The following is a 24,904-nucleotide window of genomic DNA, read 5'->3' on the forward strand; positions in this document are numbered from 1 at the left end:
TCAGCCTAGGCTAAAGTGAAACCCTACCTCAAAAAAAAAAAAAAAAAAAAAAACAGCCAGGCGTGGTGGCACACGCCTTTAATCCCAGCACTCAGGAGGCAGAGGTAGGAGGATTGCTGTGAGTTCGAGGCCACCCTAAGACTACATAGTTAATTGCAGGTCAGCCTGAGCCAGAGTGAGACCCTACCTTGAAAAAATAAATAAATAAAAATAAAAATAAACTAAGAGGAGAGGCTTGGCCCGAGCCACAGAAGAGCCAGGTAAGGGGATTCCCCACTCACACCAGAGCTCCACCCAAACTCAAGAAACATGATGGAGGACAGCAGGAACCAAAGGAGGAGCAGCTCATGAGGAAGAGGATCATGAGGACCAGAGGGAGAACTTCAGCCACCATCCACAGTCTCCCCTCCCCCACTGCCAGTGCAAGTGCCAGCAAGCACCACAGACCTGGGGAAGGGAGCTCACCTACACAGCACTGGGCACAGGCAATCAGAGCAGTGATCTAGCAATCCAGCCAGCATACCTGGGCCCACAGCGCAACAAAGAGGGGCCCAAGCAGGAGCGCAGCATAACTGAGACCAAAACCAAATAAGCCTGGCATATAGGCTTGAATCGGAAGTGCTGATTGCACCTTCCATGTCAGGATAAATTACATGTTAAATCTGATGGATGGTCGGATCTGCCATTCTCAAATCAGCTATATTTTCGGCTTGCCATTTGTTGCTTCCTGATTTACAGTGCCTTTGTTTCCTCTTCTGTCCTTCGTTAGGGAACGGTCTCACTTGGTCACAAGCTGACTTGGAACCCTCAACAGACCAGAAATCTTAGCCTCCCAGTTGACAGGATTAAGGGTGTGGGGCAACACACATCCTTAGGAACTGTGACTTTGTTAGGGGATCTGGTTGTCATAACACCTACTCTGTGCTGTTTCTCATTGAATGTATGCTCTGTTCAGTTAAATTTTAGAATCTGGCTATATTTTGTTCTACTCAGCCTACTTGAATACTCTCATAGCAGGCAAACCCAAAACCTAGGGTCACTTTTGTAGTTACTCTGAGACTCTTAAAAACCACACCTAGCATCTTAAGATCCTACCCTGAAGACAGATAACATCAGATTGATTGACATATATAATAACACTGCAGATAATTAGAAAATCCAAGCATTAAATTAATCCAAGTTGCAAAATATGTACATTGTAACACAAGAAACACAAAAAGTCAAGACAATATAATTCCACCAAAAAGTATTAATGCATCAGAAATGACATCCAGTAAGAATGATTTAGAGGAAACGCCTGAGAAAGACTTCAAAAGAATGATTATAAATGTGTTCAAAGAGGAATGAAAGAGGAAATTAAAGGAATCAAAGAAGACACAGGAAACCAATTTAATGAAATAAGGAGGTCAATACAAGACATAAATAAGGAAATAGAAATAATAAAGAAAAATCAGTCACAATTACTAGCAATGAAGAACACAGTCAATGAAACAAAAAACTGTAGAGAATCTCACCAGTAGGAGAGGACAGAATATTTAAACTAGAAGACCAGGTGGCAGATCTAATACAGTCCAACAAAGAGAAAGAGAAACTAATAGGAAAGTATGAACAGGAATTTTAAGATATTCAGGACCCTATGAAAAGATCAAACATAAGAATTCTGGGTATAGTAGGAGGAGAATAATTTCACTCCAAAGGCATAGTAGGCATTTTCAACAAAAATCATAGAAGAAAACTTCCCCCAAACTGGGGAAGAGATGCCATGAAGATACAGGAAGTCTCTAGAACACCAGACAACCTGGAAAGAACCTCTCCTCACCATATCATAACTAAACTACCAAACATACAAACCAAAGAAAATATATTGAAAGCAGTTAGACAGAAAAATCAAGTCACATACAAAGGCAAGTCCATCAGGATCACAGCAGATTACTCAACACAAACTTTAAAAGGCAGAAGGAGCCAGGCGTGGTGGCGCACTCCTTTAATCCCAGCACTCAGGAGGCAGAGGTAAGAGGATCATTGCGAGTGTGAGGCCACCGTGAGACTACATAGTGAATTCCAGGTCAGTCTGGGCTAGAGTGAGACCCTACCTCAAAAAAAAAAAAAAAAAGGGCTGGAGAGATGGCTTAGCGGTTAAGCGCTTGCCTGTGAAGCCTAAGGACCCTGGTTCGAGGCTCGGTTCCCCAGGTCCCACGTTAGCCAGATGCACAAGGGGGCGCACGCGTCTGGAGTTCGTTTGCAGAGGCTGGAAGCCCTGGCGCGCCCATTCTCTCTCCCTCCCTCCCTCTGTCTTTCTCTCTGTGTCTGTCGCTCTCAAATAAATAAATAAATAAAAATAAAAATAAAAATAAAAAAATAAATAAGTAACTCTCAAAAAAAAAAAAGCCAGAAGGGTTTGGAGTGATGTATTCCAAGTTCTGAAAGATAACAAAGTGTCAACCAAGGTTACTTTATCCTGCAAAAAATTATCCATTCAAATAGAGAAATAAGGACATTCCACAACAAAAGCAGGCTAAAGGAATATTTGAAGACAAAACTAGCTCTACAGAAAATACCTGAAAGGATCCTCCATGCTGAAGAGAAAGAAAAGCATACATATAAGGAACCTGGAAAAAACAAACCATACTCAAATACTAGTTAATACAAGAGAGCAAATTTACCATGATTACAAAAAAAAAAAAAAAGAGAGAGAGAGAGAGCAAATTTAAAACTGGAAGAACTACAAAACAAACAAAAACAATGGCAAAAATAAATACACACCTTTCAATAATAATTCTTTTTTTTTTAATTTTTTTTTTAATTTGAGAGCGACAGACACAGAGAGAAAGACAGATAGAGGGAGAGAGAGAGAATGGGCACGCCAGGGCTTCCAGCCTCTGCAAACGAACTCCAGACGTGTGCGCCCCCTTGTGCATCTGGCTAACGTGGGACCTGGGGAACCGAGCCTCGAACCGGGGTCCTTAGGCTTCACAGGCAAGTGCTTAACTGCTAAGCCATCTCTCCAGCCCTCAATAATAATTCTTAATGTCAACAACAGCCTCAATGCCCCAACCAAAAGGTTTGCAGACTGGGTTAAACAGCACAATCCTTCAGTTTGCTGCCTCCAAGAAACTCACCTTTCTACAAAGAATGGACACAATCTTAGGGTGAAAGGTTAGAAAATGGTGTTTCAAGTAAATGGGCCTAGAAAACAAGCAAGAGTCACTATCCTAATATCTAACAAGGTAGACTTCAGACCAACATTAGTTAGGAAAGATAAGGAAGGTCACTTTATGTTATTAAAGGCACACTCCAAAAGGAGGACGTTACAATCTTAAACATATGTGCACCTCACATGGGGGCTCCCAACTTCATCAAACAAATGCTATTAGAACTAAGGTCAAGGTCACAGATAACACCAGATACAGTTGTAGTGGGTGACTTCAACACCCCACTCTCATCAATTGACAGGTCATCCCGGCAAAAAATAAACAGAGATGCATCTGGATAAATGAAGTTATAGAACAAATGGACCTAACAGATATATACAGGATAATTCATCCACATGCTGCAAAATATACATTCTTTTCAGCAGCACATGGAACATTCTCTAAAATACACCATATACTAAGATACAAAGTAAATCTTAACAAATACAGGAAACCCGAAATAATTCCTTACACTCTATCTGATCACAATGGAATCAAACTACAAATCAATAGCAAGAAAAGCTATAGAGCATACACAAACTCAAGGAAACTAAACAATACACTACTAAAAAACTAAAAAGAAAAACCTCTCCTTTCCATGCATGTATCCTTCCTTGGGAATCTTATTAAGAAGGTGTTCTGGAAGCCAGGCGTGGTGGTGCACACCTTTAATCCCAGCACTTGGGAGGCAGAGGTAGGAGGATCACCATGAGTTTGAGGCCACCCTGAGACTACATAGTGACTTCTGCACTAGGGTGAGACAGTACCTTGGATTAAAAAACAAAGGTGCTCTAGGGACAGAGATGGCTTAGCAGTTAAGGCACTTGCCTGCAAAGCCAAAGGACCCAAGTTTAATTCCCCAAGACCCGTGTAAGCCAGATGCATAAGGTGGCACATGTATCTGGAGTTCATTGGCAGTGACTGAAGGTCCTGGTGTGCCCATTCTCTCTCTCTCTCTCTCTCTATTTGCCCCCCCCAATAAATCAATAAAAATAAATATTTTTTTTAAAAAAAGAAGGTGTTCTGCCAAAATAAGAAAATGTTCAAGAAAGTGGAACAAGTGGGATATAGAATTCCCAGGCCAACAGAGAGCAGAAAAAGAAGCCCAGGATGGGGCTGGAGAGATGGCTTAGCAGTTAAGTGCTGGCCTGTGAAGCCTAAGGATCCTATCTCAAAAGACCAAAAAAAAAAAAAAAAAAAAAAAAAAAATACTGATATGGGGCTGGAGGGATGGCTTAGAGATTAAGGGGCTAGCCTGCAAAGCTAATGGACCTAGGTTGGATTCCATCGTAAGCCAGATGCACAAGGTGGCACCTGCTTCTGGAGTTCATATGCAGCATCTGAAAGCCGTGGCAGACCCATTCTTTCTCCATCTATCTGCCTCTTTCTCTCTCAAATATAAATAAAAACAGTAAACTCTACTACAATGATGGTAATTACAACATTGGATTGTGCAATTCAAAACAGCTCGTAGAAATGAATATTCTTATCACAAAAAAATGGATAAATGTTTGAGAAATGGAAAAAAAATTGAGAGATGGGAAAAATCTAAATATTTTGAGTTGCTATTGATCATGTGTATGTTATCAAATATTACACTGTGCCCCAAAAGATGTAGAAATAACTAAAAAAATAAAATTAAAATTAAAGAACCAAGCATATGGTCCAGATTCTTGGGTAGCAGAGGCAAGGGAATGACTTCAACTTAGGAGACGAAGGCAGCCTAAGAACCACAGCTAGATCCTACTTCCTTAAGAAGAAAATTCACGCTGTCTCTACCGTAGCAGAGCAGAGAAAGATCAAGGAGAAGCACAAGGGTTAAGCTGAGTTAAATCTGATAAACCAGAAATGAGAGGGAAATGCCAGAGGACAGCACATGTCCCTTGGCCTCAGAAGCAGGAAGCTGACCTGCACAGGAAGTACTAACTGCTTACTCCACCAAGGGGACTGGGCGGCCAGGGACAGAAGACTAACATGCTCCTGGTTGTCCTTCCAGTACTGTCTGTTTAGAAATTACCTACATGTGGGGTTGGAGAAATGGCTTAGCGGTTAAGGCCTTTGTCTGCAAAGACAAAGGACCTTGGTTCAATTCCCCAGGACCCATGTTACCCAGATGCACAAGGGGGTGCACGTGTCTGGAGTTCCTTTGCAGTGGCTGGAGGCCCTGGTGTGCCCACTCTCTCTCTCTTTCTCTCTCAACTCTGTCTCTGCTTATGAATATGAAAAAGAAAAAAGTAAGTTGGATGTGACAGTCCAGACCTGTAATCCAAGAATTTAAGAAGTGAAGAAAGGTCGGAGAGTTTGAGGCCAGCATGGACTACACAGTGAAACTTTGTCTCAAAACAACAAACACAAGCCGGGCGTGGTGGTGCACGCCTTTAATCCCAGCTCTCGGGAGGCAGAGGTAGGAGGACTGCCATGAGTTCTAGGCCACCCTGAGACTATATACTGAATTCCAGGTCTGCCTGAGCTAGAGAGACCCTACCTTGAAAAGACAAAAACAAAAACTTAAAAGACAACCAGGCAGGGTATGGTGGTGCCCACCTTTAATCCCAGCATTTGGGAGGCAGATGGAGGACGATCACTGTTTGAGGCCAGCCTGGGACTACTGAATGAGTGCCAGGTAAGCCTGGACCAGAGGGAGCCCTTACCTCAAAAAACTAAACCCCAAAAGCAAACACCCAAGTTTATGGGGACATACTTTCCCACTCAAACCACCACAGAGGCCATCACAGAAATAAGGCCACACGCTCAGCGAAAAGCGTAACCCCACGCCTGGCTCCAAACTCCTGGTGCCTCACTTCTTCATGCCACACTGGGGGAGCCCATTCGGCCCGTTCTACGTGTCCCTCACATGGCCACGCTGTGGCAGCCTGTTCTGTACGCTCCTCACTCTCCAATGTGACTGCCCTAAATATGCTTTTGTTTTGTTTTGTTTTGTTTTCTCAAGGTAGGGTCTCGCTCTACCCAGGCTGACCTGGAATTCACTATGCAGTCCCAGGGTGGCTTTGAACTCATGGCCATCCTCCTACCTCTGCCTCCCAAGTGCTGGGATTAAAGGCATGCGCCACCACGCCCGGCTAAATATGCTTTCATAGTGGTCACCTAACCAGTGAAACTCAGAGGTACCTGCCGCCCTCCCTCCTTGACATTCTGCCAACCGTTTCTTTTCCCTATTAGAGACTGTGAGTCACAGTAATGACCAGACAAGGTCACGATGCCAAAAGCACAAAGTAATGATTGATAGCCGTGAGCTGGTACCTGCACTAATGACCCAGAAGGGACAAATATTAGCAATGGCACAAGGAAAGAAACACTTTTTTCTCACCAGGCAACTGAACTGTGTAGCCTGCTTGTGACCCATTTCATTTAGACCCGTCAATGAATGTATACTTTAATTATATGATTCTTCTAAAATGCCTTCACATTTATGTAGCTAAATAACACTATAAAATGAGGTAACCAGCATAATATATAATTATTCTATATAACATTTTCTTTCCAAAATAATGATTTAAAGTTGTGAGCAGTTTATTAGTGCTAGCTTCCCAATATCTAACAAAACAACCTCCGAAAGCCCTAGATTAGATCCCCAGGACTTTAAGTGTGGGCATGTGTGTGTACGTGTGCCTATGTATGTCATTCATACTACATTAATCAATTCTGATAATTGAAATTAATACTATGACCATTCCTAGCACCAAAATGGCATCAGTTTAAAGAAAAGCAAGCATATTTAGCAGTTACATCTAAGAACAACGCCCGCCCTTCCCCTGCCTCTGGCCACTGTAGACCAAAGTCAGATTCCCTACTCCACAACTTCCCCAAATCCTAGCAGGATAGGGGCAAGAGGCCAAGGAGGACTGGGGGAGAAACTAAGAAAAAGGAAGTAAAATAAAGCGTCGCCGCAGTGGGAACCATCCACCCATGCGATAGTGTATCTCATTCATCTAATAATCTCTATGGCAAATGTTAGCCAATTTCACCCTTAGTTATGCTACTGCATTCAATGGGCAATTGTCCTATATTCAATCTTTAAAGCTCCTGAAAGGTCATCAAAATATTTCTTTTCTTTTTTTTCAAGGTAAGGTCTCACTCTAATCCAGGCTGACCTGGAATTCACTATGTAGTCTCAGCAGGGTCTTGAACTCAAGGCAATTCCCATACCTCTGCCTCCCAAGTGCTGGAATTAAAGGCCTGGCTAAAAGATTTCTTTTATAGCTTAGGTGGCCACGCCTTACTTCTCACAATCCACATTCCAAACTCCTACCAGGTACCCACTTTCTGGAACATGACATGCGTTTTCTCACCTTCAGGACCTTGTTCATGCCACCACCTTGAAAAGTTACTGCAAAAGTACTGCCTGACTCTCTAGGCCCGGCACAAATATCACCTCTGCCTGGAGCCACCTCCGAGCCACGCATTCAGAATGGATCCCTTCCTTCCCTGGGCCACTGAATCACTTGGTTCCTAGTTCTAGTAACACAAATCAGCACGGATTATTTACACACTTTCTTTGCTGCTGACCTAGAAACCTAAGGGCACGGGCTATAGAATACACTCTGTCACTGTCCCCTCGTCATACAAAAAGGCTCGGCTGGCTAAGTGGAGTGTCTTAACTCAGAGAAAAACCAAGTAATGCGTGCATCAAAGAGAATTTACAGAGCACTCAAACAAGCCAAGGACTACCTCTTTGGAACCTGGAACACCGCTGTGATCTTTCTCCATTATTAGCCATCTAAGAAAATTTGGAATAGAGATATTTTTCCACGTTGGCCACGGGTTAACAAATCTTCCGTCTTTTCCCTTCTTGGATTTAGTTACATCTTCCTCCAGTCTGTAGTCCAACTTGAAGCTTTTCCTGGAAAGCCTACAAGAATCACTTCCTCCCGAGTTCCGCACGGTGTTCTGGCGTTTTCTTACTGCCTCTTTGGGGTACTGGTTGCTTGTCACTGGAGGCTGGCTGTTTTCATTTTCATCCATGTCCTTTGGTGAAATACTTGGAAAAAAAAAAAAAAAAGAGGGAGAAAGGGAGGAGATTACTGAGTTTAACATAAAGGCAGTAAAACATTTTACACAGTATTGTTTCTCAGCCGATACTATTTCCCCAAATATTATGTGTCTATGAACTCAAACTTTCTTCCTGCAAAATAAAATTTTAGGATCCAGTGTTACTGCATTCTACAAAGAAAACTGTTTGCCTTACTATTAGCATTCCAGTCTCAAAACTCTCTTCACTGCTATAATCTAAAATAACATATTTCAGGAGGGTGAAATGGCTTAGCAGTTAAGGTGCTTGTCTGCAAAGCCTAAGGACCCAGGTTCGATTCCCCAGGACCCATGTGAGCCAGATTCACAAGGGGGAGGGGCACACGCGTCTGGAGTTTGTTTGAAGTGGCCAAAGGCCCTGGAGCACCCATTCTCTCTTTCTATCTGCCGATCTCTCTCACACAAATAAATAAATAAATACAAAGCAACACATTTTGAGCTGGGCTTGGTGATGCATGCCTTTAATCCTAGCACTCAGGAGGCAGAGGTAGGAGGATTGCCATGAGTTTGAGGCTACCATGAAACTCCATTGTGAATTCCAGGTCAGCCTAGAGCAAGACCCTAACTCAAAAAAAAAAAAAAAAAAAAAGTAAAATAACACATTTCCCTAAACAGCTCTCAAATGTAGGAATTTTCAGTTTCAGTGACTGTCTAGAGTGAACTGAAGCACTGTTGTGGTTTGGATGTGACGGTCACGCGTAGAAGGCTTGGTTCTGTGGGAAGCAGCGTACAGAGGAGGACCTTCTGAGTCAAGAGACGGATCACGAGGGCTCCTTCGTCAATGAGCAGACTACTGGGAGGCGATCTAATTATCAAAGGTGGGGCCTGGGAGGAGAAGGTGAGTACCAGGCATGTGCTCTGACAAGAGAACCTTGTTCAAGACCTCTTCCTGCCGCCAAGGGGTGGAAGCTCTGCTCCTTCGGCTCCAGTGTCCCACAGACCAGAAACCTGGAGCCAGCCGGCCATGGGCTGAAACCTCTGAACCTGTGAGCCACCAAACACCTTTCCCGTTTGCCGCTGTTCCTCTCAGGCACTGATCACAGCCAGACAAATGCACCTATAATATTTCCACACATGCATTCTAAAATGTCTTAGCAACACACAGTAAGAGTTTGTGTTGGCTTGATTCAGGCGTCCCCCATAACTAGGTGTTCTGAATGCTAGGTTCCCAGCTGATGGAGATTTGGGAATTAACACGTCCTGGAGGGAGCATATTGTTAGAGGTGAGCATATGTGTATTATAGCCAGTTTCCCCATGCCAGTGTTTGACACACTCCTGTTGCTGTTGTCCACCTTATGTTAGCCAGGGGGTGATGTCCACCCTCCGCTCATGCCATTGTTTCCCCTGCCATGATGGAGCTTCTGTAAACCAAAATCAACCCTTTTCCCACAAGCTGCTCTTGGTTGGGTGATTTCTACCAGCAATGCGAACCTCACTGCATGAGTAAAGTGGTACCGAGGAGTGGGATTGCTGCTAGACACCTGGCTGCGTGGCTTTGGCCTTTTGGAGCTGATTTTCAAGAGGTGTGTGGAAGAATTTGAAACCTTGGCCTAAGAGATGCCTTGCAGTGCTGTACAGCTTAACAGACTATTCTGGTTAGAGTTGAAAGACCTGAATGTAGTAAGAACTATGGACTGCTAGGTTTGGCTTGTGAGAGTGAGAAAGAGCTTTGTCTGGACTGGGTTAGAAGCAGTTTGTGTGAGAGGCTTGCTGTTATGCCCATGTCCTGAGAATTTGTGGGTTGCATTACATAGAAATGGACTGGTGTGAACAGAGATATATGGCACAGAAGAAAATGAAATCTTTGGGGCTAGAGAGATGGCTTAGTGGTTAAGACACATGCCTACGAAGCTTTAAGGAACCAGGTATGATTTTCCATGTTCCACTTAAGCCAGATGCACATGGCAGTGACTAGAGGCCCTAGTGTGCCCATTCTCACTCTCTCTTCCTCTTTCTCTCTCTCTCTCTCTCTCTCTCTCTCTCTCTGTGTGTCTAATAAATAAATAAAAATAAATCTAAAAAATTTGAGAAAAAAAAAAGAAGCCTTTTGGCTGAAACTTCTGCCCATTCAGCTGCAATTGTATGAGAGATAGTAACCATTGAGATTAGAGTATCCTGTAGTCATGAGCCCTAGGGGTGTAATGTCTGCTGCTGTCTGTCTAAAGGTATATCTATGCTCACCAAACAGCTCAGTAAGCACTTCTCTTAATGTTCATACCCATATACTTAAGCTCTTCACACTTTTGGTTAGAGAAGCTTCTCTTTTCAGATGGCGGTGATCTTGGGATAACTCAGAAGGCACCATGGTGCTGAGAAGAAGTGACAGAGGAGTGTTCAACACTGAAATATCTCTATCACACCTTCCAAGGCTCAGGGTCTACTGAGAAGAGATGGCGGAAAGAATGTAAGAGCCAAAGAAAGGGTAGGACTCCTTACAATGTGCTCCTCCAGACACAAAATGGCTTGGATATGCATGACCTCACAGTGCCTGACACTACCTACATAAGACCATGATAACAGGAGGAAAAGATTATGACATCAAAGTAAAAGAGAGAATGATTGAGAGGAGAGGAAGGGATATGATAGAGAGTGGAGTTTCAAAGAGGAAATTGGAGGTGGGGGGAAATTACCATGGGATATTGTTTACAATTATGGAAGTTGTCAATAAAAAAAATAAAAATTATTTTAAGCCAGTCTAAACTCCTTGGTGAGCTCCAGGCCAATCAGAGACCCCCATCTCACAAAGGTGATGGCTCCTGAATAACAACAGCCAAGACTGCCCTCTAGCTTCCACATGCACATGCATACACTTGCACCCACATACATACATATACATATACTTGCACACACGTGAACACATGCCCGAATGAAAAGGTAAAAGCCTTACCTGTGTCTAAGGTTACTGAGAGGGCTGAAACATCTAAGGGAGTGGGAGCCCTTGAAACCTGCTAAAACCAATCCCACCAGCCAAACCAGCCTTGGCTGCTGCCAAGGACTTTGTTAGGGCACCTACCAGCACCCACGCTGTCTAACTCGAGGCACAGAAATCCTGGGCTGTGAACTATACAAGACTACTGATGCATAAGAGTGGCAAATAGGAGCTGGAAAGATGGCTCTGCAGTTAAAAGCGCTTGCTTGCAAAGCCTGATGGCCTGAGTTCAATTCCCCAGTACCCAGATAAAGCCAGATGCACAAAGCGTTGCAAGATCTGGAGTTTTTGTTTGCAGTGGCAGGAGGCCCTGGTGTGCCCATATTCACTACCTCTGTCTGCCTCTTTCTGTCTCTCTTGCAAATTAATAAATAAATAAAAATATTTTCAAGTGGGGAATAATGCATTCATAGTATGAATTTATCTGCCATAAACTTCAGTTTCTTTCCTACTGTTTAAGCAAATGTTTTCTTTCTAATTGGTTTAAAATATAACGCATACCCTTAACATACCTTATTATCTCAAAAAAAAAAAGCAAAAATATCATCTTCATGGCGACAAGGGAAAGAACACAAACCCACACAGACAGCAAACTTCTGTCCCGAATGTTAGAGTAAATAGTCCAGATTCTGGAAAATAATCTCTATGATGAAGAGGAACCACGGCTTACACAAGCTAACATCCTGCAGCAGTGCTTAGCGGGGCAGAGTGAAGGCAACAGGCTTCCTGTCCTAAGCAAATAACCCTTCTCACCTAGAAAAGAGCTGCCTACCTGTGGAGGCTCAGAGGATCACGTGACAATGTACATGAAGTATCAGACACACATAAATGCTAACTCCTTTTTCTCTAACCCAATAACCTGGCCAAATACCCAAATTCTTTAAGTTTTTGCTACAGCCTACATTCTGGGTGAAGTGCCTCAGCTGTTAGAATTATAGGATATAATTTAAGCATAGGCTAAAACCTTCACAAAGGCAAATGCAATGAATATCCACTTAACAGATGAAAACACACAAGTTAGACAGTTTAAATTACTTTCCAGCAAGATGATAAGCCTAACAGGCAGAGCTGGCCTTATGCTATCCACTGTGATAATAAATAGCTTATAAAATATGTGCACTTGTTATATGCATATGCATGTGTATACATTTACACATATATTCAAACACATATGTGATAATTATATCAAATATATGAAAATTCTAGCTCATGGTTTTGTGGCAGTCAGCTTCAAAACCAGGCATGGTTTATAGGAAGGATAGAATTTATTTGAAGCTTACAGGTGCAGGGGAAGTTCTATAATGGCAGAAGAAGCTGGCGCTCCCTTTCACAGGTACACACACACACACACACAGAGAGAGAGAGAGAGAGAGAGAGAGAGGGAGGGAGAGAGAGAGAGGGAGGGAGAGAGAGAGAGGGAGGGAGAGAGAGGGGGAGAGAGAGAGAGAGAGACAGAGAGAGAAGAGCAACCACCAGCAGCCCAAGCAAAGCCACTCCAGAACCCCAGGCAGAACGTGAGCACTTTGCATCCCTTCAGACTGGAATTCAGGTCTGCCCCCACACCTTAGGGTTGGACCCTAGGATTCATAAGCAGTGATACGAAGTTACAAGCTTGAATAAAACTCCTGAATCTGCTGGGGGAAATCCATTCTAACTACCACATGGTTCTAAACAACAGAGTAAGGGAGAAAAGAAAATGAGTGTTTTGCTTTAAAGAGAAAACAAAATAACATCGACGTAAGTAGTGCTGGTATATTTGCTAGTCTCACGTAGCTAGAACACCAGAAGCAAGAAAGGCATGCGAAGCCAGGCATGGTAGTGCATGCCTTTAATCCCAGCACTCGGGAGGCAGAGGGAGGTAGGAGGAGCGCTGCAAGTTTGAAACCACCCTGAGACTACACAGTGAATTCCAGGTCAGCCTGGACTAGTGAGACTCTACCTCAAAACACCAAAAAAGGAAAGAAAGGAAGGAAGGGAGAGAGAAGGGGAGGAAGGGAGGAAGGGAGGGAAAGGAAGGCAGGCAGGTAGGTGGGTATGCGCTGCCGTATTAGGGAGGGGGGTCCACACAGTGGGCCATGGGGGAACACTGAAGGTGCTTACACAGGGGTTCTTTAGGAGCAACAACTCTGGTAGGAGGATGAAACTATAAAGGATGGGCTAAAAACCAGGAAACAGGAGACGCTTTAGAACACCCAATAATAGCAAGGTGCCAGGCTATATAATTTCATCTAAATTAATCTCTTTAGCAAGTCCTCAAGGTTAATATTATAATCCCAATTTTTAATTGAAGCACCAAGCAGATAGCATCCCAGTCAAGAGAAGATGAGGAAGTGTAAGAAAAGATAAATAATGCATCCAAGAATCAAGTTAAAAAAAAAAAAGCTAGATCAGGCCTGGAGAGAAGGCTCAGCAGTTAAAGGCACTTGCTTGCAAAGCCTAATGGCCTGGATTCGACTCCCTGGTACCCACATAAAGCCAGGTGCATAACATAGCCCATGTGCCTGGCGTTCGTTTGCAGCAGCACTAGGCTATGGCCCAGCAGTTCATATTCTCTGTGTGTCTTCTCTCTCTCTCTCTCTCTCTCTCTCTCTCTCTCTCTCTCTCTCTTTCTCCCTGCTTGAAAAAAAAAAAAAGTTAATTTTTTTTTAAAGTTGAATCAGTAATATTTGAAAAGTATCTGGATGGCTGCAAATTCTGGATCCTGGGGGGGGGGAGGGTACTAAAGTGGAAAAACTCAGTATTGGCAGCACCCTAATCAATGTCAACATCTTAACCAACAAATCTGAAGCAGGATCTGAGGTCATGAAGAAGCAAGACTCCAAGAGACACCCCATGAGAATGAATGAGCCTGGGTTCCAAACTGCTTCCGAGGTAGTCAAGAACAAAAGGAGAGAGGTGCCTGGAGAGAAAAATGAGAATAGGAAACAATGGATGGAATGATTTCTTTTCTCCCTAATCAGGTTTCTCAAAAAATGTCCCAGGGACTAGTTGAAAAGAAGGGACTCACAGTAAGCACCTCTCTTAATGTCCATACCCTTATATTAATGCTACTCTCACTATTGGTAGAGAATCTTCTCTTTTCAGGTGGCAGTGACCTTGGGATGACTCAGAAGGCATCATGGTGCTGGAAAGAAGTGACAGGAGTGCTCAGTACTGCAATATCTCTATCACACCTTCCAAGGCTCATAGTCTAATGCAGAAGAGATGGCGGAAAGAATGTAAGAGCCAAAGGAAGGGTAGGACTCCTTAAAACGTGCTCCCCCCGACACAAACTGGCCTGGATATCCATGACCTCACAGTGCCTGACACTACCTACACAAGACCATCATAAGAGGAGGAAAAGAACATGACATCAAAATAAAAGAGAGACTGATTGAGAGAAGGAGGGGATATGATGGAGAATGGAGTTTCAAAGGGGAAAGTGGGGGAAGGGAGGGTATTACCATGGGATTTTTTTATAATCATGGAATTTGTTAATAAAAATTTGAAAAAAGAAAAAAGAAAACAAGGGATGCAGTGGGAAGGGCACAAAGGAGGGTGGAGGGAGAGGATTATGATCATGGTATATTATGTATTTTTTTTATTTACTTATTTGCGAGACACAGAGAAAGAGGCAGAAAGAAAGTAAGTGTGGGCATGCCAGAGTCTCCTGTCACTGTAAATAAACTCTAAACATATGTGCTATGATGTAAATCTCCTTTACTTAGGTATTGGGGAATTGAACCCATGGTGGTAAGCTTGCAAGCAAGAGCCTTTAACCACTGAGCTATCTCCAGCCCTATAATGAAAGTTACTTAAAAAGAAGGCACAAAAGAAGGAAATGTGTCTATTGAACTATGTACCTCCCATCCACTCCAGCTTTCACCCCAATCGGTGAAAATGGATCAGCATACCTATTAACCATCCCCTTTACACCTTCCTGTGGTCCCAACACAAGGACACACCCAAAATCTAGTGGGGAGGGCAGGGAAATTATCTTTTTAAAGACAGATCTAACACAAACAGAACCAAACAAAAGGGAGAGACCTCCAAAGGGTTTCTTCTGCCTTAAGGGCAAGAGTCTTAAGGTGGTTCCAAAGGGAATGGGATTCCGGCCCTACCCACATTCTCCTCTCCTCCAAACACTGGTCCTTAACCTACTTTCTCAGATGCATTGGCTCAAATGCAATGCCTGCACAGGCCTTTGCAAATGGTTTTCGAAATATCTGTGGAACAGCACAAGGGGTGTGTGGAAATCAAGTGGCACAGGAATATGGATTTTCATGAAAGATGTCAAGCCAACACAAGATGATGATGCAATGATGCAGCAGTCACAGTTCCCAGCAACTCGAACTATGGGAGGAGGAACCACATTAAAAACTGAACCCCGGGCTGAGAGATGGCTTAGCAGTTAAGGCATTTGCCTGCAAAGCCAAAGGACCAAGGTTCGATCCCCCAGGACCCACGTTAGCCCGATGGACAAGGTGGCGCATGCGTCTGGAGTTCATTTGCAGCGGCTGGAGGCCCTGGCATTCTCATTCTTTCTCCTCCTCTCCCGCTTTCTCTCTCACTCATCAAATAAATAAATAAAAATAAAACATTAGGAAAACTGAACCCCGACAATCTCGAGGAGACACTCACTCAGTCAACGTGCAGAATGATATGTTCTGCCACCAGGTGTGCCAGTGACAGCCTGAGCCTCAAGACATGGAGACAGATGGGACATTCCTGAGAACCAGGTCGTCCAAGAGAGCTCTTCGTCACTGTCAGTCTTCTAGTCACTGGTGGGAGCTACAGCAACGATCACCTAAGGAGTGCCATTAAATACCACATAAAATGACATCAAAAACTAGCCAGGCATAGTGACGCACACCTTTAATCCCTGCACTTGGGAGGCAGAGGTAGGAAGATCGCATTGAGTTCAAGGCCACCCTGAGACTACACAATGAATTCCAGGTCAGCCTGGGCTAGAACCTACTCAAAACACCACTAACAAAAAAAAAAAAAAAAAAAAAAAAAAGAATTATGTGTATGGTCTTGTTTTGAACTAACTACCCTTAAGCTTTTCGGACCCAATTTGTCACTAAAATGATGACATTAATCCACCATCTAGTAATTACCAAGTGCATTCTCTACATTTCTTCAAACATTAATTGCCTAATTAATAGCAGGATGGCTTAGGTCACAGGTCTCTAAGTACAGGGAGGTCGTAGCCATGACATTTAGTGACGACGAGTCAGCCAAGTACAAATATTTTACTTCAATAACTGCACACATGGGTAAAATGCCTTCCAAAAACAGGAAGTCTGTATTCCAAAGGCAAATGCTCCATACGTTCCTTCTTTGACATTTAAGATGTGCCAACTCCCTAGAATTGTACTGATTTATAATTTCAAAAGTTTAAGAAAAAAATCACAATAGTACAATATATGTTTGCTATTTCAACTCATACTCATAAATTATGAAGTAGCAGATTAGCATTCCTACAGTAGACACTTAATAAATGAGCAATTAACATAACAATAAAGATGCTGACAACAAACTTAGAAAACATTCAGAACTATATTTTCAAATATTTCTGAGTGAATAACATCATATTTGCAATTGCATATTTGTTCTTTATTTAAAGAGAAGGATCATTTTGCTACAACAGTAGATAAAGTAGCTAAGAAAACCATCTCAATTCACTGAAATGTCTACAAAGGACTTCAGGAGAGTAAAATTAAACTGTTCTCATTTTGCGTACTCATTAAGCCTCCAGGAGAGACCCTCGCAGACAGTGAGGAGGCTGGCAGGAGGGTAGCTATGCCCACACATGGGAACAATGCTGGAAGATGAAAGGGACAGTGTTCTGTGGGAAGTACAGACACAACATGCATTGCCCAAGAAAGTGCTGCATTGTTTGCCACTGAATTTCATTTGTAACTTACTTTATTTTGCTAGGAAGCAAAAGGGGAAAAGGCAAATAGAAATGTTATACTAGGACCACACGAGACAGAAGTCATAACAACTTTTAAAAAGTAACCAAGGACTGGAGAGATGGCTTAACGGATACGGCACTTAACCTGCTAAGGCAAAGGACCCACATGAGCTAGATGCACAAGGTGGCACGTGCATCTGGAGTGTGTTTGAGTGGCTGGAGACCCTGACATATCTATTCTCCCTCCCTCCCTCCCTCTCCCTCCCTCCCTCTCTCTCTCTCTCTCTCTCTCTCTCTCTCTCTGCCCTTCTCTCTATTAAATAAATAGACTATTTTTAAAAGTAATCAAGGGGGGCTGGAGAGATGGCTTAGCTGTTAAGGCACTTGCCTGCAAAGCCAAAGAACCTAGGTTCAAGTCCCCAGGATGTACGTAAGCCAGATGCACAAGGTGGTACATGCATCTGGAGTTTGTTTGCAGCAGCAGGAAGCCCTGGTATACCTTTTTTTTTTCTCTCTCCCTCCCTCCCTCTCTCTTTCTCTCCCAAGTAAATAAATTAAAGAAAAAAAATTTTTTAAGTAATCAAGGGTTTGGGGACATGACTCGGTGGGTAAAGCATTTGTTATGCAAACGTGAGGACCTGAGTTCAGATCCCCAGCACCCACATAAAATGCCAGTCATGATGGCACATGCCTATAATCCCAGAGCTGGGGAGTCAGAGATAAGCAGATCTCTGAGTTTCTGGCTAGCTTGCCTAGCTAAATCAGTGAGTGCCAGGTCCGGTGAGAGACCCTTCCTCAAAGAATAAGGTGGAAAGCAGCTGAGGCCAACACCCAATGCTGACCACTGGCCTCCATACAACATGAGCACACATGAATGTGCACTGCATACACATGCAGTAAAATACATATATAGATATAGATATATGGATGCGTGTGTGTGTGTGTGTGTGTGTGTGTATTTGGTTTTTGGAAGTGGGGTCTCACTCTAGCTCTGATCAACCTGGAATTCACTATGTCGACTCAGCGTGGCCTCGAACTCATGGCGATCCTCCTACCTCTGCCTCCCAAGTGCTGGGATTAAAGGCGCATGCCATCATGCCCAGCTGTAAAATACATTTTTTAAAAAGTAAAAAAGTCAAAACTATATTAGGCTGAAAACTTCCCCTGTGCAGACCAGCTGAGAGAAAGCTAGAAAAAGCTACGTTACATGCAGTTCCATGGGAAAGAGAGAGAAGGCTTCAGTGGAGATACTCAACAATGGACACCGCAAGCCTTAAGTTTGGCTAGTCTGGCCAAATGAGCCAACGGGTACAATAGTGGCCTGTCTATTATGGGGGAAACCAATAGTTCTCTACTTGGACTGGAGCACCACTTCACTATGTAGTCTCAGGCTGGCCTCAAACTCATGGCAATCCTCCTACCTCTGCCTCCCAAGTGCTGGCATTAAATCATGTGCTCCCATGGCCAACATTAAAAATATTTAAAAAATAAATATTTCCCAGATTTATTCCTTTCTTTCTAAGCTTCAATGTTATGGTTCTTAGCTCAATATCTGGCTCATTTCTTAGCTCAGTAAGCCTTCAATAAACCCTAAACCGCTGTTCTGTAACATTCTAACCACTTTGATAAAGGTTAGCAGGAAATACCACTTTTAAGTTTTCAGACTGATATGTGTGAGCTAAGGACAATGGTATGAATGAAGTGAAGTGGAATCAACTCTGGCAAGTGCTTTTGTTTTTATATTTGAATAAGAGAAGGTCTGGTGTTCCTGAAATTCACAAATTCTAAATAGAAAGGGACAACTCTCTCCAAGATTCTTGCCCAACCCCATGACTCCTTGTGGCCTCTCTAACCCTTCTATATTCTGCAGGAGGTGCTCATTAAACTCAAGAGTCTCCTGGTTTTGGAAATAATGATCCTGTCCACTCCACTCCATCCTTTCATCTCTTTCATTGGCCAGGAAATGAAAACTAAACTCTCAATACTAATGTTGGCCACAAATACACAGTACTTCCCCCCAGGCTTAAAGCCCCACCTAAGGAGACTCTTTTGCTCAAAAATTTCTACCACAAGGACAGGCAAAAAAATCAAGCAAAGCAGGGCATGGTGGTACACACCTTTAATCCCATCACTCAGGAGGAAGAGATAGGAGGATCACCAAGAGTTCAAGGCCACCTTGAGATTATATAGTGAATTCCAGGTCAGCCTGAACTATAGTGAGACCCTAAGAGGAATGAAGGAAGGAGTGGAGGGAAGAGGGGGAGGGAGAGATGAAGAGGGAGGGGGCTATAAGGAGAAAGGGAGAGGGGGAAGGGAGGGTTGGGCGTGGTGGCGCACACCTTTAATCCTAGCACTCTGGGAGGCAGAGGTAGGAGGATCACCATGGATTTCGAGGCCACCCTGAGACTACAAAGTGAATTCCAGGTCAACCTGAGCTAGAGCGAGACCCTACCTTGAAAAACCAAAAAGAAAAAGGAAGAAAGGGAGGGAGGGAGGGAGGGAGGGAGGGAGGGAGGGAGGGAGGGAGGGAGGGAGGGAGGGAGGGAGGGAGGTTGGTCGGTCAAGCAAGGCCAACTACAGAGGAATCATGAGTAACTAAGTATAAGTAACTAAGTTTGCCTCTAGAGAATGTCAGTATCAGGATGGAGAGATAGCTTAGGGGTTAAGGCACTTGTCTGCAAAGCCAAAGGACCCCGGTTTGATTCCCCAGGACCCACTTAAGCCAGATGCACAAGGTGGCACATGTGTCTGGAGTTCCTTTATAGTAGCTGGAGGCCCTGGTGTTCCCATTATGTCTCTCTCAAATAAAAACAAAAATAAAGTATTTTTTTAAGAAAAGAATGTCAGTGCCTTGCCTCTTGTACTGCTTATCTCAGTACCTAGGTCTTCCTCTCTGTGGTCACAATGGTTGTCAAGAAAGGATCTGAGGGCTGGAGAGATGGTTTAGTGGTTAAGCACTTGCCTGTGAAGCCCAAGGACCTCAGTTGGAGGCTCGACTCCCCAGGACCCATGTTAGGCAAATCACACAAGGGGGCACATGCATCTGGAGTTCATTTGCAGTGGCTGGAGGCCCTGGCATGCCCATTCACTCTCTATCTGCCTCTTTCTCTCTCTGTCTGTCTCAAGTAAATAAATACAATAAACAGAAAAATTTTTTAAAAGAAAAGAAAGGATCTGAGGGATACAGACTTGGCTTAGCAGTTAAGGCATTTGCCTGTGAAGCCTAAGGACCCAGTTCGATTCCCCAGGACCTATATAAGCCAGATGGACAAGGTGGCACATGTGTATGGAATTCGTCTGCAGTGGCTAGAGGCCCTGGCATGCCCATTCTCTCTTTCTATCTGCCTCTTCCTCTCTTTTTTTTTATTTTTTTATTTTTATTTATTTGAAAGTGACAAACAGAGAGAAAGAAAGAGAGAGGCAGATAGAGACAGACAGAATGGGAACACCAGGGCCTCTGGCCACTGCAAAGGAACTCCAGACGCGTGTGCCCCCTTGTGCATCTGGCTAAAGTGGGTCCTGGAGAATCAAGCCTCGAACTGGGGTCCCTGGGCTTCACAGGCAAGCGCTTAACCACTAAGCATCTCTCCAGCCCTTCCTCTCTCTCTTAAATAAATAAATATACAAGGATCTGATCTCCAGCATGATAATCCTTCCTACAGTGTTTCTAAATCTAAAGGGTACAAAGTTAACCTTTTTGATTCTCCATGGAGACCCACATCAGAAGTACCTGTGGAGCTCTGTAAACTATGCCTGAGATTGCTGAATGAAAATGGGGCCCCTGCAGGCAGCTTGTAAAAGCTCCATGGTGATTCTGATGGACAAGGCAAGGATGAGAACCATGACTGTGCTTTAAGTCATTAGTCACTGGCATGAAGGGGGCTCAGGCATTTACGAAAGTCTAAAAGGTTTTTCTGGGGGCTGTAGAGATGGCTTAGCAGCTAAGGTACTTGCCTGCAAAGCCTAAGGATCTAGGTTCAGTTTCCCAGTACCCATGTAAGCCACATGCATAAGGAGGTGAATGCAATAGCTGGAGGCCCTGGCATGCCCATTCTCATTCTCTCATTCATTCATTCATTCTCTCTCTGTCTGCCTCTTTCTCTCTCAAATAAATAAATATTTTAAATAAATAATTTAAAACAAAATGTCTCTCTGGTACCACAGCATTTATGCTGACCTGGCAGATGCCCACGACGAAGCTTCTCGTGTACAGAAGTGGCATAATCCTGAGACGGCTACACAGCGCTCCAGTGGAATGAGTACCTTCCTTGCCCAGTGTAAAATCTAACAAGTCACAGGTTTATACTCAATCCAAATGAGTCCCAGGCGGAACTCTGTGCTCTCAGGAAGCCACCGCAAGGCAGAAAAAAATAGTAATAAAGGAAACACAATCCAAATACAAACAGTAATAGTCATATTTTCTATACCACCACCTAGTGGCCAGTACACAAGTATCCAGCAAATATTTATGGAATGAACAAATGAAGAACAGAGTTTAACCTCCTAATTGCTCTTCATGAGAATAGTTCTTTTTTTTTTTTTTTTTTTTTTTTGGTTTTTCGAGGTAGGGTCTCACTCTAACCCAGGCTGACCTGGAATTCAGTATGGAGTCTCAGGGTGGCCTCGAACTCATGGCAATCCTCCTACCTCTGCCTCCCAAGTGCTGGGATTAAAGGAGTGCACCACCACGCCCGGCTTAGAGCTCTTTTTATTAAAAAAAAAAAAAAAATCACCTGTTGGAAATCAAACAATATGAGAAACTAAAGTAGACAGAAAATGTCAACAAAAGGCACCCCAACTAATTACAGAATATAAAAATTGAGAAGTCATGGAGAACATGCCTATACAGCGGTAAAGACTAAAAGAAGTCCCCATAACATCTCATCTCCTCCGTTCTGCTTAGGGTATAGAGACCAAGTAACCACTGCTTCCCCAGCCGTCCAGCGAGGGATAGCTATGTTGGTGAGACTCTGACTGACTGATATAAGCATGAGTCATACTCGGGCTTAACACTTCCAGGAATCTCCCCAAGGGAAAGGAAGGCACTTTCCACACGATGCCTGCATCCTCCCTCCTTCCTGAACCATCTGCAGCAGCATCCTGGCTGTGATGGCGTAGAGAGCTATGCGGACTTCAAGGCCAACCCACTAAGCCAAAACAGTCCACCTCTGCACTCTTCCACCTGTAGGAGAAACGTATTTGCACAATCTCCCAAAGGGACCCAAAGGACTCCTACCTGATCCAACTGTCATAATTGAGAAGTTTAAGGGAGCTTTAAAAAAAAAAAAAAACAAAGGTAGGGCTTGGGAGTGTAGCCCAGTGGTAGAGTGCTTACCTAGCATGTGAAATACCTGAGAGCGATCGTCAACATAGCAAAGATAGAGACCGTATCTATGCCAGAAACTGCCTCTGAGGGGGCTGGAGAGATGGCTTAGCAGTTATGTGCTTGCCTGTGAAGCCTAAGGATCCAGGTTCGAGGCTCATATTCCCCAGGAGCCACATAAACCAGACGCACAAGGTAGCACAAGGTAGCACATGCATCTGGAGTTCCTTTGCAATGGCTGGAGGCCCTGGCACACACCCATTCTCTCTCTCCCTCTTCCTCTTTCTCTCCCTATCTGTCGCTCTCAAATAAATAAATAAAAATAAACAAAATTGGGCTGGAGAGACGGCTTAGCGGTTAAGCGCTTGCCTGTGAAGCCTAGGGACCCCGGTTCGAGGCTCGGTTCCCCAGGTCCCACGTTAGCCAGATGCACAAGGGGGCGCACGCGTCTGGAGTTCGTTTGCAGAGGCTGGAGCCCTGGCGCGCCCATTCTCTCTCTCTCCCTCTATCTGTCTTTCTCTCTGTGTCTGTCGCTCTCAAATAAATAAATTTAAAAAAATAAATAAATAAACAAAATTGCCTCTGAGGATATCTGAACACATAATCTGTCACGAAAGTCATATTGATGATATAAATACACAATAAATGGTTACTAAACTCCAAAGACAAGTCAAGCAAAGCACTACAAGTCAGAGACTAAGTAGAATTCTTCAGGATGGCAAGAGTTAGAATGAAATATTATTTGAACCCCATGCTAGAAGTCACAATAGTTTTGGTTTTTGGTTTTTTGAGGTAGGGTCTCACTCTAGACCAGGTGGACCTGGAACTCACTATGCAGTCTCAGGGTGGCCTGGAGAACTCATGGCGATCCTCCTAACCCTGCCTCCCGAGGGCTCGGATTGAAGGCATGCGCCACCACGCCTGGCTGGTAGTTGTTTTTTTAATGCCAGTTTTATGCATGCCTTCACAGATTTTTCTGGATGAAGGTGTTCTTTAGCAACTAACTATGTGCACAATTCATTTACCTAATAATATTTCAACTGGAACAAGTTTTGCTTCTATGCGTTCAATCTAAAAATCCCCAGATTCCACATAGGCATATTGTTCAGAGTAGAAAGCAATGGAAAAACCCTCTCTCTCCACAGCTATGCATAACTACAAAGAAAAAGCAAAATGAAACAACAAAATTAAGGGAAACTTTACTTCTCCAAATACAAACTAAATGTTCATAAAAATCTCCTTAGTTTTCTAAATTCACAGATAGATTGCTATTGTACCAAGGGATAACAAAAACTTTATCAAATAAAGTATAACCAAAAACCCTAGGATGGAATGCTTATGTCAAAATGTCTTTATAGTCACAAATAGACCAGTTTAAAAACTCAATTTGGGGGGGCTGGAGAGATGGCTTAGTGGTTAAGACATTTGCCTACAAAGCCAAAGGACCCAGTTTGATTCCCCAGGACCCACATACGACAGATGCACAAGGGGCACATGCGTCTGGAGCTCGTTTGCAGTGGCTGGAGGCCCTGGCGCGCCCATTCTCTGTCTGTCGCTCTTCTCCCTATCTTTCTCTCTTTCTCAGCTTGCAAATAAACAAATAATTTTTAATTCAATTTTGAAAGGTATGATCTGTCCAAACTAATTTGAATTGTGTGTGGAAATAATGGCATGAAAAATATACTGAGGATTTTTGTCTCTAAGACACTTAACTATAATTCTTACAGCTGGAAAAGTAAACAAAATCATTTTCAGTTAAGTTAAGCCCTCAATTTATCTTAAATTCTGATTTTAAATAAATACACCTACCTTAAATTTCTCTAACAGATCCACTATTTCTTGCAACAAAATTTGATTATTGGGGTATACAGATAATCATTTTTTTAAGATTACATAACTTCTCTTTAAATGTCTTTACTAACCCCATAGCCTGTGTGACAAAATAGAAATGGTTATTACATGCCCATTTGTTAACAAAGATAAAAATTATCTCTTAATTTGCAGAGACCTGTCTCTCAAGAGTGACTTTCTGAATGAATTAACTAGACTTATTAAATACCAAACACATCATGCTGAGTCAAAACTACCCAAGGAAGTCATGGTATAATATACATAAAGCAACCTACAGTGAAGACAAAGGCAAGAACTCAATGACTTTTGAAGACTGTTGGTCGGTATTTCTCATCCCCTTCCTATTTTGCAGGTTCGACTGAGGTATAATCCATATGCATCAGCTCCTGGAGCCCGTGGAAGAATATTCCCAACTCTCAGAACCATACAGAGCTCCATGGGGAAGCAGGAAGGGGGAAGGGGGAAGGAGTTCTACCTGAATTCTTGTTCTAAAGAGCATTTACTAATAATTTAAGAAGCAACCCGAGAACAGAGAACTCACAGCCCTGCTCTCACCACCTCCTTCCCCACTCCGGTTTTTGCTCCTCTTTTCCACTCTACGGTTAAATAAGTACACGGTATTTCAAGATAAGAAGGGAGGAAACCTTTGGGAATGGATTTT

The 24,904-nt window shown here is 43.3% G+C and overlaps 1 protein-coding gene across 3 annotated transcripts in view; it reads right to left on the reverse strand.

Annotated features, from left to right (window-relative positions):
* Nucleotides 1-24,904, reverse strand: part of Napepld (N-acyl phosphatidylethanolamine phospholipase D) — a 39,034-nt gene that overhangs the window by 13,450 nt on the left and 680 nt on the right. For 2 of the 3 annotated variants that reach the window (XM_045136209.1, XM_045136210.1), the window contains exon 2: nt 7,881-8,190. In XM_045136209.1, coding sequence (XP_044992144.1) covers nt 7,881-8,174 — 294 coding nt within the window. In that variant the 5' untranslated portion in view covers nt 8,175-8,190. Of the gene's footprint in view, nt 1-7,880; nt 8,191-21,246; nt 21,402-24,904 lie in introns of those variants that run through there. The other variant, XM_045136208.1, reaches the window with a different exon arrangement.

Source organism: Jaculus jaculus, chromosome 16 (assembly GCF_020740685.1).
Source record: "Jaculus jaculus isolate mJacJac1 chromosome 16, mJacJac1.mat.Y.cur, whole genome shotgun sequence".
NCBI classification, from domain to species: Eukaryota; Metazoa; Chordata; class Mammalia; order Rodentia; family Dipodidae; genus Jaculus; species Jaculus jaculus.